Below are 15,353 nucleotides of genomic sequence, written 5' to 3' on the forward strand. Positions count from 1 at the left end.
ACACACAATGTGAAAATTAAGTAATTGATAGCAACAGTTTTAAAAGAACTTGTTCAAAAGACTCGGATCCTTTTATGTTCATTTCTTTGTCAAGCATAAATTCAGTGTTGATCAAGTACTTTATATTACTTTGGCAAAGAGAAAAGACAGTTGAATTTTATAAGGGCGTGAAGGAGCACATTATTATAGAGAATTGTTACGTTCAATACCTGTGAGACATATTCTCTAGTCATTGGTAAAAAAAAAAGTGATCCGCAATGGATTTGGATGACCTAGGAAGTACAAAAGTCGGATCTGATATGGATGTGGTGGTAACAAGTTGAAATCTATTGAAATGAAATTCAATGCTGATTGTTTTGATAATTGCGTGTATTGTTTTAAAACCTTTATTCTAAGCTGTCTTGTTTTCTTGACAGTCAGAGTCATAATTCATTGTAGTTGAAAGTTTGGCTGGTGTTTTGATTAAATTTTTAAAAAGGTTGAAATCTCCAATACTTTTCCCATGCAGTATTTGCCTTGAATATATTTAATTGATCTTGCTTTGCATGTGTATTGGAAGTTCTATTGAAAGTTAAGCCATTTATTTATTTTGTTATGCAAGTTTGCATAAGTATGGATTTAAAAAAAACTGAGGTTCTATATATCACTTTTACAGGACGCTGTTAAGATGAACCAGCTGCAGAATCTTCTGCACGACTCGTTGATTGCGACAGACCATGTACATCACTGCGCCATTATCAGACGGAAGGACTGTAATGTCAGAGCTAGCTCAGTGGGCTTCAATGTAAGTACATCAGTGCAACATGTAGCTTTAAGAGATTCAATTTGCTATGTACGTGTTAATAGGGCTGTAACATATTAGAGCTAGCTCTGTGATCTTCAGTGTACTTAGTACATGTACACAGGGCTGTAATATTAGAGCTAAATCCATGGGTTTCAATGTAAGAACATGTACATGTATACAGGGCTGTCATGCCAGAGCTAGCTCTGTGGGCTTCAATATAAGTACATATATACAGGGCTGTAACATCAGAGCTAGCTCTCTTAGCTTCAATGTAAGTACATGTATACAGGGCTGTAATGTCAGGGCTAGCTCTGTGGGCTTTAATGTAAGTACATGTACACAGGGCTGTAATGTCAGCTAGCTCTGTGGACTTTATGAAAGTACATGTATTCAGGGCTGTAATGTCAGAGCTAGCTCTGAGGGCTTTAAAATAAGTACATATATACAGGGTTGTAATGTCAGAGCTAGCATTGTGAACTTCATGTAAGTACGGTACATGTATTCAGGGCTTTTATTTCAGAGCTAGCTCCATGGGCTTCAATGTATGTACATGTATACTGGACTGTTTGGTCAGAGGTAGCTCTGCATGTAGGCTTCTTTATGCAGAGCTGTAACATCAGAGCTAGCTCTGCAGGCCCCAATGTTAAAACATGTATACAGGGTTATGTCAGAGCTAAGCTCTGTGGGCTTCAATATATCAGAGCTAGCTCTCTTGGCTTCAATGTAGGAACATGTATACAGGGCTGTAATGTCAGAGCTAGCTCTGTGGGCTTCAAAGTAAGTACATGTATACAGATCTGTAGCATCAGAGCTTGCTCCATTAGCTTTAATGTTAGTACATGTACATGAATACTCGACTGTTATTTGGGCTTCAATGTTGATATGTATTTACAGGCTGTTAAGTAGATGGTCAGTTTAAGTACACATATTGTTCACTTGCATTTAATGTACTATAGGAGGAAGTGCCATCCATTGTTCATATTACAACTACTGAAACCAGTCAATCTTACACAGATTTGAGAGAGATTTTCTATAGTCAGAATCTATTGATGCATTAAATAGCTTTTAATAAGATGATTTCAGATTTATGCTCCCAAGAAACTTTTTATCTAGTAAATAATATAATAGTATATAAAACATTGTATAGTGATGGTTGCTTATTTTTGTAAGACTTTCGTTCTAATTGTACAGCTCCATCATGACCAAGTGCAGATGATGTTGGATGCCTTTAAGAACCCACCCCAGACTCGGGAAGAAGGCATTTACTTCGATGACCAGCAATACAAATGTGTTCGTGCCGACAAGAACTCCATATATGGGAAATGTGTAAGTATACATTTACAAGCTGCCTTATGTGCTGGAATGCATAAAGAGGATTAATTTTATTGATACATTGCTCTATCTCTGATGGTTGTGTTTCAGAATTAAGTTTCAATATCAATTCTCTGATTGGCTGAATTTAGTCACATGAAAACAATGTATCTTATAAATCTTATAATTAAACTGTCAAAGTCAAATCTGTACCCAGCTGTACGTGTATTACTTGTTTAAATCTTACAAATAAATTTTGTTCTCTATAGGGTACGTACAAGATTTGCTAAATAGCTCATGCATTTTAGATTATTATCTTAAACAGGATAAACGAGGTTTGATATTGGTGAAAACTCAGTCGATGCTCATTGTGGCCACATACACAGAAAACATGTTTCCTAGTGTGTGTGTAGAAGCAGTGGAAAAGCTAGGTAACCCACCTTACTAAAGAATATCCTTCACTGTAAAATACAGAGTTAACTCCCTTATTTTTGTCCTATTTTAATACATTTTATCAATATATTCTACTTTTTTGTTTCAGCTGATTATTTCAAAGAAAAAGGAAAATAACAGCAAAAAATAGCCGATAGGATCTGTGATACATGTACATGTACCAATAAATGTTTTGTATACATTTTACTGAACAATCATTTTGAAGCATATTTTGATATTATATTTCTCATGTTTACTTATTTGTTGTATAATGTGGCTTTATTTCTATATTAAAGATTTTATTGTAAAAAATGACCAAGATCGTTGGTTTTGAATTTATTATAGGCAGCTGTTAACTGTAAAACTTAGACAAGAAGTTTAGGTATATTTAAGGAATAAGGAATCATTCTTTGAGTATTATGAAGTGATAGTGATCAAATCCAATAAAGCCCAAAGGGGTTTATGATAGATTTGATCTCGCCTAGACCGAAATTATCATCTCATAATATTCAAAGAATGATTCCATATTATATTTATATAATTTCAAACCATGGTACAATTAAATATTTAAATATAAATAAGCAAACCCCGCTGGCGCCTCAATCTGGTGTCATTTGAAGTTATGGGTTATTTAGTACAAAATTAATATGTAGTGTTATCACAGGCAAAGACACTTGATATGTGAATTTATAAATGTAATATTTACTCTAACTGTATATTTCCCCCATGTTTGCATTGGAAATCTGTGATTTTCATTTTTTAATACCAGGAAAAACCTGATCATGGCATATGCATGAGCACAAATAAACGTCATTGCAAGCTTTGAATAGATTAATACTTGTAAAATTAATTAAAACATTCAAACTTACATAACCAATTTGATATGTATTAATGAAAAATAATTGTTAAGTCATATCTATTCCTCGAAATAAAAAAGACTTTTTGACAAAGTTTCTGGCACTATATTTTAATCTGCAGAAGCGAACTACAGGTATATACATGTAACATGTTTTATCATGGCTGTTCCTAATTATGCATATCCCTGAAAAAGAGGTTTATAATAGCTTTAAAGCGATGATACACAAATATTTCTTACAAATAAACATTGACAAATTATCATATTGCGCTAACACACAATATTTATTTTGTTTGCAATAAGGCCTGACTAACAATATCCAAAAATAAGCATTGAATTCAATGCTATACAAAGTAATCAGTGCAGCAAGTTTGTTTATTTTATCAAAGAAATGACCTGTTTAACAAGCATTCTGAGAGTATTGCATAAGCAATACACGTCCCCTACCGGTTTGTATTATTCTATGAAAGCTTCCAAGCACACAACTATTTCAGAGCTATTGTAAACGAGATGTCATGCTTTAATCAGAGATAAAAGAACAGAGGAAATTAAAACTATATAGTTGATATAGAAATTAAATACATTACTATACAAAATAGATAAAATAATACTCTTTATTTCATCTCCTGGAATTTCGCCAAGTCTATTCTGTATTCGTTGGTAAAAATTTGTGAAAACAATGCACTGTTATGCACAATATCATTTCTTGCCGTCTTCTGTACCCTGAATCAAACCAAACAGTTAAACAGCCCAACCCGAAAAGGGAACGGGACGTTTCGCCCCTATTGACGTTTCGCGCTGAGACGTTTCGCTCCTAAAGACCTTTCGCGCTGAGACGTTTCGCACCTATATTATATATATATAATTATATATATATATATAATTAAAATTGACTTTATTGAAAACATATCTACAAATGATCATGTTTAATGTGGTACATTCACTGATAATTTTAATAATGTAAAAAGCGATTATTCTATCCACGTTCAAATATAATTATGTTTGTTTAGCAATCATTATTAAGTGTCTGAATCGGTTTTCTAATTAAGATATTATAACTAATTTGGAGGCTCTCCATGTCAAGCTAAAGAGGTGAAATTAAACTTTTATGATAAATAAGATTTGAATAAATCATTAAGTTTTGTCAGTAGAATGATTTCTCTTCTAAGGAATATTTATCTCATACGTGTGGTGTATATTACCCGTGTGATAAACCTTTGCTATATCACACGGGTGATGCTATATCAAATACTTCCGGTCGGAACTACTTTTGACATAGCCCCTCGCTTCAACGCTTCAGTGACCTATTTTCGAAGATTTGCTAGTACTTTCAACATAACTATATCTACTACAAAAATTAATATAAAATTGATTTTGTCAAAGATTTAAATTACAAATATGAAGGAAAACACATAACTGCGTAGCACAGGCGTCGGAACCGGCGGGGGGGGGGTTTGCCCCCACACCTTTTATGTTATTCATAACCGTAACCACAAAACCCTTTTTTCTTGTTTGTCAAGATTTTTGATAAATTTAGCCCACTTCCAACTTTCAATTTGCTTTGTGAAGTTTATAAAACTATAAATTACGTTAACTATCAAGGAGTTCATCCTGACGACGCGATGAAAACAGAGCGCTCTGGTTGTGTTTATATACAAGAACTTACCGAAATAATGTTTCATGAGACTTTTATTCCACCACCAGTAAGCATCCTTATTCATTATTTTCAACTTCGAATCATTAGGCTAGCCTAGTGTTTGTGTTATTAAACATCATGCATCAACAACTGTTCCTCGTTCGAGTCAATTCAAACTAACGAGCATTCGCAACTTTGTGTATGTCAACAAACTTGATTATTCAAGTCTTCTAATCGGAATTTCCATTTAATCAAGTGAATAAGCTCTAAGAAAAATTATCTAGAGCTAAAAAATTATTTTAAGGTTTATTTCAGTGAAACTTTACATTAAAACAGTTAGATTTATCTCAGGAATGACGTACTAAATTGTATTGCGCAAGGTCACAATAGCCGCATAACACAACGTTGCATCATCGTTTTTAATCTTTGAAAAAAAATAACCAATTTGGGTCACACAAGGGACTGTCTCAAAAGCTTCATAATATAAATCAAATTGTATGAGATAAATAGAACATCTATAATTGTGTGATTTTATATTTGCTTTATCCAACTCGTTGAAATGGTTATATTCGCTCGGCAAGCCTCGCGAATATATACACCATTTCAACTCGTTGGATAAAGCAAATATAAAATCACACAATATAGATATCCTCTATATATACAACAGATAAATTTTTGTACAGGGCGACAATAATTCAATTTTGCTCGGCATTTCCACAAAAGTATGGCTAACAGAAATTTATAATCCGATGTTAATATATATATATATATATAATTATAATCATATATTAGAAAAATTTGATTAGCCAAAGGTGTTAAAACTTATTTAGAGGCTCTCAATGGTAGGTTAATATCAATTTACTGTTACCACATAATTAAAAGCCGCAAAACATCTAAATCAAGCAATCATAATTATGTGTCTCATCAAATTTCTAATTACCCTAAGGTGTTATAACTCATTATTTGGAGGCTCTCCATGCTGATATCAATTTACTGTTGTACCACATAATTAATAGGCGCGAAACATCTCGGGGCGAAACGTCTCAGCGCGAAAGGTCTTTAGGGGCGAACCGTCCCGCACTCACCCGAAAACGAACCCGATTGTAATAATACAAAAAAAACCCCTGCCGATTAAATTTACAACACAATGCTTGTCACTATTTTACAGAATTTATTTGTTTGTTAGAAATGATAAAAGGAATGGTACAAGTAACGCACGATATTATTACTGATTAATTAAGGTGAAATATCTGCGGCATTGCCCCCCCCCCCCCCCCCTGCATTTTTACCAGTTTGTTAAATAACACCGTTACATATTATAGAATTGTGACGAAATTGGTTTTATTTTTAGTTTTGCTAAAACGTAAGACCAACATTTTCTTAATCAGAACGGTGAATGTTAATAATTTTTATTTATATGTGAGAACTGCCAGATCATAGGGAGACTGCGTTGTATGCATCACATTTAATTGCCACGAATTGTACGAAGCTACTATAGAGGTATACAGTGGTCTATTGCCATTTATAAGACCCGAATAAGGCATTTTGGAATAGATTACTATGTTCTCTCCGAGTTTGTGTTCTCTTGGATATAAGTCCTGCATAAGGCATTACAAGTAGAGCACAGACATTGATAGAGGTGCACCACAGGCAGAGGTGGAGGAAGCGCAAGATTGACGCAGTGATTTGATTATTATTTGGAAGGCAGAACAACAGTGATTTATATTTGCGGGAGATACCCGTCGACCACATTTAGTGGTTATCCAATCAATAGGAAATTAAGGTTTTCCGCTGGGAGCGGAACACCTTACTATTATTCTGAAAATTTTTAAAATTTCTTATTATTTTTTTTTCTTCTAGACGCCAACTTTGATCCTTAATATCTCGCTCGTTTGTTCACCGATTGTTTTGAAATTTTCAGGACTGATAACATGCCGCGTGATGTTGTCGTTGCATATTTTATTTGAGGAAAATCCCTATCCGGTTTTGAGTTATTCCCCTTTTAGTAGGTTTAGCCTTAACGATGACTGGCAGAGTCTCAAAGATGGGCTGGTTTGGAAGCTAATACATTGAATTTGTGCGAGATATATTGTATTTATTATTTAAATGCAAATAAAAGGGGTGGTATAGATGTTGGAACAAAGGTAAGAAAAAAAAAATAAAAAAAATTCGCGTATTTTCCGTGTTAGTTTTCTACCTGATAAAAATTTGTTATAAGATGTATTTTAAAAGTTCTTGGTCTTACCCAGACCTTTCATTCGGTATACCGAAAAAGGGACTGGCCCTTATAATTAGGGAGTTAGAGGCGTCCAAAGTTTCTTGTCAATAACTTAAAAAGGAATAAAAAATTCTAATGCATTATTGAAGCAAAGTTGTAAAGAAATTAATTTTTAATTCTTCTATAGTATTCAATTTAATGTTTTCGTAATTTATAGTCAGTATTTGCAGAAACAATTGTTGTCAGTTCGGTCCATTTTTTGTTATGATATACTAAGAGATTAATTGGCGCTTGCGTTCGATAAAAATGCGTGTAAAACGTTTGCCAATGGTCTTTTTACCTTCGTACCGGGCATAACCACAGTCCCACTCTGTGAATAAAATGCGGCGAATCAAACTAGAGACAACGTGTTAAGATCTGTATTTGCTTATAAACATGTAGTATCATCGTGCAAAATACACTGTTCAATTATAATTTTTTTTTTACTTTACTTGTAAAATTCAACATCTGTTTCGTAATTTTTTCTCACAGTTTATTTCTTAAAAAGTTACTTTTTTATTTAGTGATTGACACTTTTCAGACTTTATATGTGATTTCAAAGAGACAGAGTGTCATGTCTCAACGACTGCTAATCTCTTAAAACAACATTGTGCAATTCATTTCTTGGACATCAAAGACTCATTGAGTTTATTTAATTATTTTATATCTGTGAACCTTTCACTTAGCTTACTTATATCATTACCTGTTAATTTATACTCATTGTTAAGATTCTTAAAAATAGTTATGTGAAATTGTCAATGCGCAGTCTGGAATACGGCGGCCAGCCCCGGCCACGTCCGACTCTCCAAGAGTCTTGAGTCCGGAGGCCACTACTGGCCACGTCCGACTTGTTTGTAACATGTCTGTCTGTTAAATTGTTATAATGTTGCCATCGTTGAGTCTCGTCCAATAATGTGGAATCCTGCATCAATTGCCTGTTTATTTCTCTGGAACTGTATACTGGTGGACCTTCGGGAATACGGCAAACCTACCCTTCGTTTTAGCTTACGGCCCACAGCGCGCCACAACCTTTTACCTTATACACTTTACGCCAACATCCACTCACCCGGTTCGTACTGCACACGACCGATGCAGATCCAGACGAATTCTCTATCACCGTAAAATCTACGCGGTCACAGATATATAATACTTTGTTTCTCAGTGTTTACACATCTAATATTGTACTATGGTCAGCTATCAATTTTTTGGAATACGTCACAAGTATGACGCAGCTACGACGGAAAACCTAATCGTTGCTTGCAACGAGCTCGTCTCTAGTTGTTCTTATTATTCTCGTGGTCAACAAAAATCTGAGATAACAGGTTAACGGACCTGGTGCAACGCTTGGGTGTAAGACATACACAAGTGTAAAACACACAGCTCGGCCGCGTTGCACATTACATAATTTGGTGGCAGCGTGCGGGATTTTGTTGACCATGGATTCTTACAGAAGTTTGACAGCCACAATAGAGAGGATGGAGAGACACTAAAGATCAAAGTACTGAAGTACTGACGGGAGTTGATTTTATCGATTATCATTTATTCAAAATCAACGATATGTGATTTTGCATGGCAAGTAGTATCAGTAATCGAAATATTTCTGAGAAATTGTATGGATCCAGGCAAGACTGAACTCTTGTCTTGTTCAACCAAACGCTCGACTGTCTCCGTTTATCTCGGACAAGCAAGAGAAACTCTGTTTTGTCGGATATTAACGGATACAGCCAAGCGTCTGGTTGAACGAGACTACATTGAACTCTAGCGTAGGAATACATACGGCTTTAAAAAATATCTAAACTGTATGTACAATTTAAAATCTTACTATTTTCACGGTATTAATAAATAAGTTTTCTTGAAAAACAATGCTTCAGAATACATATCATCGAATTTATCGATTATTTTCAAGAACTAAGTTTTGTCAGCGGTATTGATTTGTGCTTAGGTCCAAACACTGTTTCACTTTTGCTTTGCGCGAGTAAGTGCATAGGAGAGTTGATTAAAATCAACTCCCAAAAATGAAAGGCGATGCAGAGTCAACACCAACTGCCGAAGGTGGACAGCCAAAGATGACAAGCCAAGAGTCTGGATATGCGACACAGAGGACTGACAAAAAACCGCGGCCGGTATGTCAGCAGACGTACGGTGGTGCACGACCTAAGGTCAAACATCCAGCAGAAAGCAAACCAAAAGGCTTTACACCTTTTGCCCTTGACGACACTGTGAAAGGCGTTTTTTTTACTCGCCTCTGCCAAATAGTTCAACAGACACACGCCGATCAGGAACCATCCAGGTTATTAAGCCAGCCACGTATGATGGTACATCTTCATGACTCGACTACAAGGCGCACTTTGAGGAATGGTTGGACTGAAGAAAGTAATTAAAGGACTGTTTTTGGCTGTGTCGGTACGTGAACATGCACAGTCGGTATTATGGGACCTACCAAGCGATAATGGCCAACATTACAGCACACTTGTCAGATCATTAGAGGAAAGATTCTCCCCTCCAAATCAAACAGATTTCTATCGTGTACAGCTGAAGGAACGCAGACAAAAAGCGTCAGAGTCTATATCGGAGTTAGGACAGGCTATTAGAAGACTAACAAATTTGGCCTACGCATCAGCTCCTGGTGAAGTACGTGAGACATTGGCCAAAGATTCATTCATTGACGCCCTAACAGATTCTGAAATGAGAATCCGCATTAATCAGTAACGTTCTCAAAATCTGAACGAGGCAATTCGCCTAGCTGTGGAGCTGAAGGCCTACAATCGGGCGGAATCAGATATCTAAAGGTCATCTACGAGTCTCAAATACAGAGCAAACAACTCCAGTCACAACAGCAAAAGCAAGTGAGACATCAATGGAGGCATGGATGAAGTCAATGGAGGCTGACATGAATGCCCTGACTAATGGAATTAAACAACTGAAGACAAGAGAGTCCGCTCGTAAAAGTTACGACAGAAAATCGGGTGACAGACAAGGTGGTTGTTATGGATGTAACAAGGAAGGTCTCATTAAGCGTAACTGTCCAAATGTAAAGAAGCGACAATGTGAAAACGAAAATAACAATGCTACAAAGGGATCGAGCAGACCTGTTAGAAGTAATGTTCAACCAGTTTGTAGATCAAACGGATCAATTGGCGTAGGGTCGTCATTGGAAGATGCCGGTTTGTACATCAAGGTTAAGGTGCACGGAATGCATGCCAAATTTTTGGTCGACACTGGAGCAATTCACATTATTATCGCAGACACTGTATGAGACTATGCCACAAGAAACAAGACCAAGACTGCAGATTTCAATGCAAAACATTTTAGCTGCAAATGGTGGTGAATTGTGTGTCTTAGGCAAGACAGACCTAACGTTGACCATCGATGACATGGTGATCCACAACGATGCACTGGTAGCTCAGATAAACGCTGACGGAATAGTAGGGTTGGACTTGATGTTGGCGAATTTCTGTTCAGTTGACGTGAGTCACAAGGTACTTCTGTTAAAGGATAAAAGAATACCACTGCTGGTAGAAGGTTATATTGGTATAACGGCAATCAAGACAGTAAGCATACCTCCAAGAGCTGAAATATTAACAGATGGACAAGTTTTAAAGGATGACAATCGTATTCCAACGAGTACCTGTTTGGTAGAACCTTTTGCATCAGGAACACCAAAAGAAGGTTTTGTCACCGCAAGAACTATCGTTTCACCACAAGAGACAGTTGCTGCTCGACTACTAAATGTGGGGAAAGAAGCCAAGATCATTTATCCAGGAACAGTAATTGGACAGCTGAGTGAGGTCAAAGTGGTGGAATCATCTGAAGAAGACATGACGGAATAAAGCAAAAAGCTAAGACCTGATCTCGTGGAAATGCTAAAGAAGACGGCTAACCATTTGACACGAAAGCAAAAGAGAGATGCACATACTCTCTTGTATGAGTACACTAATCTGTTTGCTAAGTCAGATAGTGACTTGGGGCGCACTCAAGATTGATACAGGGACAACTCGACCTGTTAAGATACCAACCAGAAGAGTGCACACCCACCTTACAAAGGAAATTGATAAACATTTAGAAGACATGCTGGAAAGAGGAGTAATTGAGCCATCTAATAGCCCATGGCCAGCACCAGTTGTGCTAGTTAAAAAGAAGGACGGCAAATACCGCTTCTGCATTGATTATCGCAAATTGAAAAGTAACACCATAAATGATGCATACCCTCTTCCATGAATTGACGAGTCACTGGACCAACTAAGTGTTAGTTCCTGGTTCTCTACATTATACCTCTCTCGGGATTTTGGCAAGAAGAGATGGATCAAGAAGACAAACCAAAGACCGCTTTCGCAACTGGTCGAGGACTCTTCCAATTCAATGTCATGCCATTTGGTTTATGCTATGCTCCTGCAACATTTAAACGCCGAATGGAAAGCGTATTGGCTTGCCTTAACTGGGACATATGTCTCGTCTTTTTAGACGACATTATTGTGACAGGCATGACATTTGAGGAAATGCTTTCAAAGCTCAGGAAGGTACTTGACAGACTGAAAGGCGCTGGACTTAAGTTGAAGGCAAAGAGATGTTGTCTGGTTGCAAAGAAGGTCACATACCTTGGACATGTGGTGTCAGCAGAAGGGGTAGCAACGGATCCAGCCAAGACTGCAGCAGTAGAGCATTGGCCAGTCCCTACGAATGTCACTGAAGTACGCTCTTTTCTCGGGTTATGTAGTTACTATAGGAGGTTCATTAAGGATTTCTCAAGCATTCCCAAATGTTTTCATACCTTTACAGAGAAAGGAGCCGACTTCAAATGGACATCTGATTGTCAATCAGCCTTTGATACCTTAAAACTTAGGCTAACCAATGCACCAATACTTGGTCATCCAGATTTTAACCACCCATTCATTTTGGATACAGATGCAAGCAACGTATCAAAAGGCGCAGTCTTGTCACAAAACATTGATGGAACAGAAAGAGTCGTAGCGTATGCAAGTCGAACTTTGACAAAGTGTGAACGAAGATATTGATTTTATTGTGTAACCAGAAAAGACCTACTTGCGGTTGTAAATTTTGTGAAGCATTTCCGACACTACGCATGTGGAAAAGAGTTTGTTGTGCGAACTGACCACAGCTCACTGAAATGGCTTTTCCAGTTCAAAAATCCTGAGGGACAGCTTGCTCGCTGGTTGGAAATCCTGAGTGCCAACAAATTTCAAATACAGCACAGACCTGGGGAGCTCAACACAAGAATGCGGATGCATTAAGTCGTATCCAATGTCGCCAGTGTGGTTTTCAGTCAGACTGGGACAAAGACGAAATCATATCTAAAAGTGAGATAAGAACTATAAGCGAAGATAAAGTAAGACAGAGACGATCCAAGCTTTTCTCTTAGAGAAAAACAAAACGAGGACACTGATGTTTCTTTGATGAAGAACTGGATAAAAGAAAGCACAAGACCCGACTTTAGCAAGATAAAAGGACGTGGATATGTTCTCCAGTCATTATGGTCACAGTGGAATAGGCTGACCGTTCAAAACGGCCAGCTCTATAGAAAATTTGAAGAGGATGACGGGAATACCACCCGCCTACAAGCAATAGTGCCAATCAGCCAAAGACGAACTGTGTTAGAGTTTTGTCATGATGTGAATACAGCTGCCCATCTTGGTGTAAGCAAAACACTTTCTCGGATTAGGAAAAACTTTTACTGGCCTGGATTACAAACCGATGTACGCTTGTCGCCCATGGAAATAGTGGAAAGAGGAGTACCAATTAACAGGGTTGCTACTGATATATTGGGTGAATTGCCAACTACTAAAAAGGGAAACAAACTTTTGACATATTTGTCAGTTATTCCAACACAATGAAAATGATACCAAAGTTTGCACACATCACAATATATGCTACGCTCTTTAAGCTTGGTCACTTCATTCATAACAACCATATTACATTCAGGACAAAAATGTGTCTCCCCTTCTACATGTACCTTGTTGTCAATTTCCATTGGCTCCGGTGTTTGAACATTTAAACTTTCTTGGGTCAAAAGATGTTGCAAAGACCTAGAATGAATCTCTGGTAAAACAAATGAATGATAGAAAAATTCAAGGTTGGATGACATTTCTGAATAAAAATGCTGGTCAAATACAATATTTTCATAAAAGGGTCCATTGCATGTATGTATGTGGATATACACCATTTTCGCTTTGTAAGTTCAATCTGGCCCTGAATTTGACCATAATATGCCCCGTGTTTCAATGTAAGTGATTCAGTGTTTTGTAAACAACTTGGCAAATTACATTTGCAAAAAGAAAAACATGTAGAACATTTTGGAATGAGAGGACATTTAAATTCTACTAAACCCTCACCACAGCAAGAACATGATACCAATGAATCGGGGGAAGCTGCTAAATAGGGGTGATCAACATCTAAAAATATACCACATTCATCAAATGATACATCTTTGTGTTTTTTCTGTACATTTTCATGAACTCAATTTTAGCAATGGGTTCCATGTCTCGTCCATACTTTAAAGACATCACATTCGGATTAACATTTTTATATCCCATTATACGTGAAAGCAAAGGCTTTATGTCACCGTGTGTAGCGTTTCTCTTATAACTTTCCACTTTTGTATGGACAGCATAGAAATTTGATGCCGTAATCCGTCCTTTCCTCATTTCTGTCCAATGGGGGTTGGATGATTGACCCATGGTGAGGTTGTTAATGGCTTGAACCTCAGTCTCTGTGACATGTTCTACATTGTTTTTAACCATATTGTCAATATAATAGTTTGAAACATCAAAAACCATAACATCAGCTGTTTCTTTCTGGTTCACTGGTACAGGTAACAGTGTGGTATCCTGGTCATCAGTAGTGTGCATTCCTATCATAAAAAGAAGAAATAACCAACAGAAGACCCGAGAACAAAATATTTCATTAGTGATAAATAACAGTACAAGTATCTTTTTTTATTTCTTTAGACCTTTTTATCTAATTTAAAATCATTCAAGTTCCAGTTGCCCTCTATTTGTTAGATTAAGAATCAAGAAATATAAAATAATTATACATGTAATAAAATTCCTAATTTAATATACCTTTGAATACACAAGCGTTTGGAATAGCATCCTTCAGAGAGGCTAAAAGAGTTTTCTGAATCCAGGCCTCAGTGTCATTGTTTGCTTCAGGCATTACATCATAGTCAGCCTTACTCTTTCCAACAAGTGGTCTGGTCACTAGATATAAATATGTAAAACATGATAGTCATACAATGACTTCACTTGACAAATTCATGCACCATATGTAGCATTATATATATATATATATATATATATATATATATATATATATATATATATATATATATATATATATATATATATATATACACCAGATTTACCATGTCTTGACTTTTTGAAATTCATGCTCTTTATTTGGGCAGGCTGGAGTTTCTTTTCAGATGGTTTTACCCATATGCACGTGCCTGAGGTGCAAGATGTAAGGCCTAATTTGTTTGCAGATTCAATGCAGAAAAGTAGACCTGCCACATGGTTGCAAGTTTGTCCCAACCTGAAATATGTTGAAAATATCAGAGTAACATTCAAACTATTACATATAATCAGCTATAAACTCTTTTAGTTAATAAAGTTTGAAATATTTTTTTTTACAAGTTTCAAGAGACATATCAGTTTTTTCATATGTTCTGGTGTCTCATAATATCAATATATAATATATCTCGGATATAATGGAACCCACATAAAAAGAGAATAAATTATACTTCATGTGTAAATACAAGTAATTTTAAGTTTGAATAATCACTATAGTATAAAGATCTCTTTAAAGAATTTGACTAAAAAAGGTTTAAAATTTTAAATTATATAATTTGAGATCTGAGATTACTACTGCACTTAATGGAAAATCGACAGAATTCAATGGTTCCCATGCAGTGAAGTGTCTTTTTTGGACCTCTAACCTCTGTCTTATTTCTCAGTTTAATATTAACCAGCTAGCTTAGTAATAGAAAAACGCTTCAGAAGATCACAACAATCGCTTCAACGGATTTATTTATCTTTGGGCCTTGTTGAAATGAACACACAAT

General features: G+C 36.3%; 1 protein-coding gene and 1 long non-coding RNA gene across 8 annotated transcripts in view; one reads left to right on the forward strand and one right to left on the reverse strand.

Moving 5' to 3' along the window:
• Positions 1-15,353, forward strand: part of LOC105334064 (profilin-4) — a 43,595-nt gene that overhangs the window by 11,296 nt on the left and 16,946 nt on the right. For 4 of the 7 annotated variants that reach the window (XM_011437368.4, XM_011437367.4, XM_011437369.4 and 1 more), the window contains exons 2-5: positions 656-784; positions 1,976-2,110; positions 2,421-2,526; positions 2,637-2,842. In XM_011437368.4, the coding sequence (XP_011435670.1) occupies positions 656-784; positions 1,976-2,110; positions 2,421-2,526; positions 2,637-2,665 (399 nt within the window). In that variant the 3' untranslated portion in view covers positions 2,666-2,842. Of the gene's footprint in view, positions 1-38; positions 312-417; positions 479-655; positions 785-1,975; positions 2,111-2,420; positions 2,527-2,636; positions 2,843-15,353 lie in introns of those variants that run through there. The other 3 variants (XM_011437365.4, XM_011437370.4, XM_066070664.1) reach the window with 3 other exon arrangements.
• On the reverse strand, positions 13,455-14,841 carry LOC136271660 (uncharacterized). The gene is made up of 3 exons (XR_010709593.1): positions 14,646-14,841; positions 14,353-14,490; positions 13,455-14,141 (listed from the first exon to the last, which is right to left on the reverse strand). It is a non-coding gene; the product is annotated as an uncharacterized lncRNA (long non-coding RNA).

This window comes from Magallana gigas, chromosome 9 (assembly GCF_963853765.1).
Source record: "Magallana gigas chromosome 9, xbMagGiga1.1, whole genome shotgun sequence".
NCBI lineage: Eukaryota > Metazoa > Mollusca > Bivalvia > Ostreida > Ostreidae > Magallana > Magallana gigas.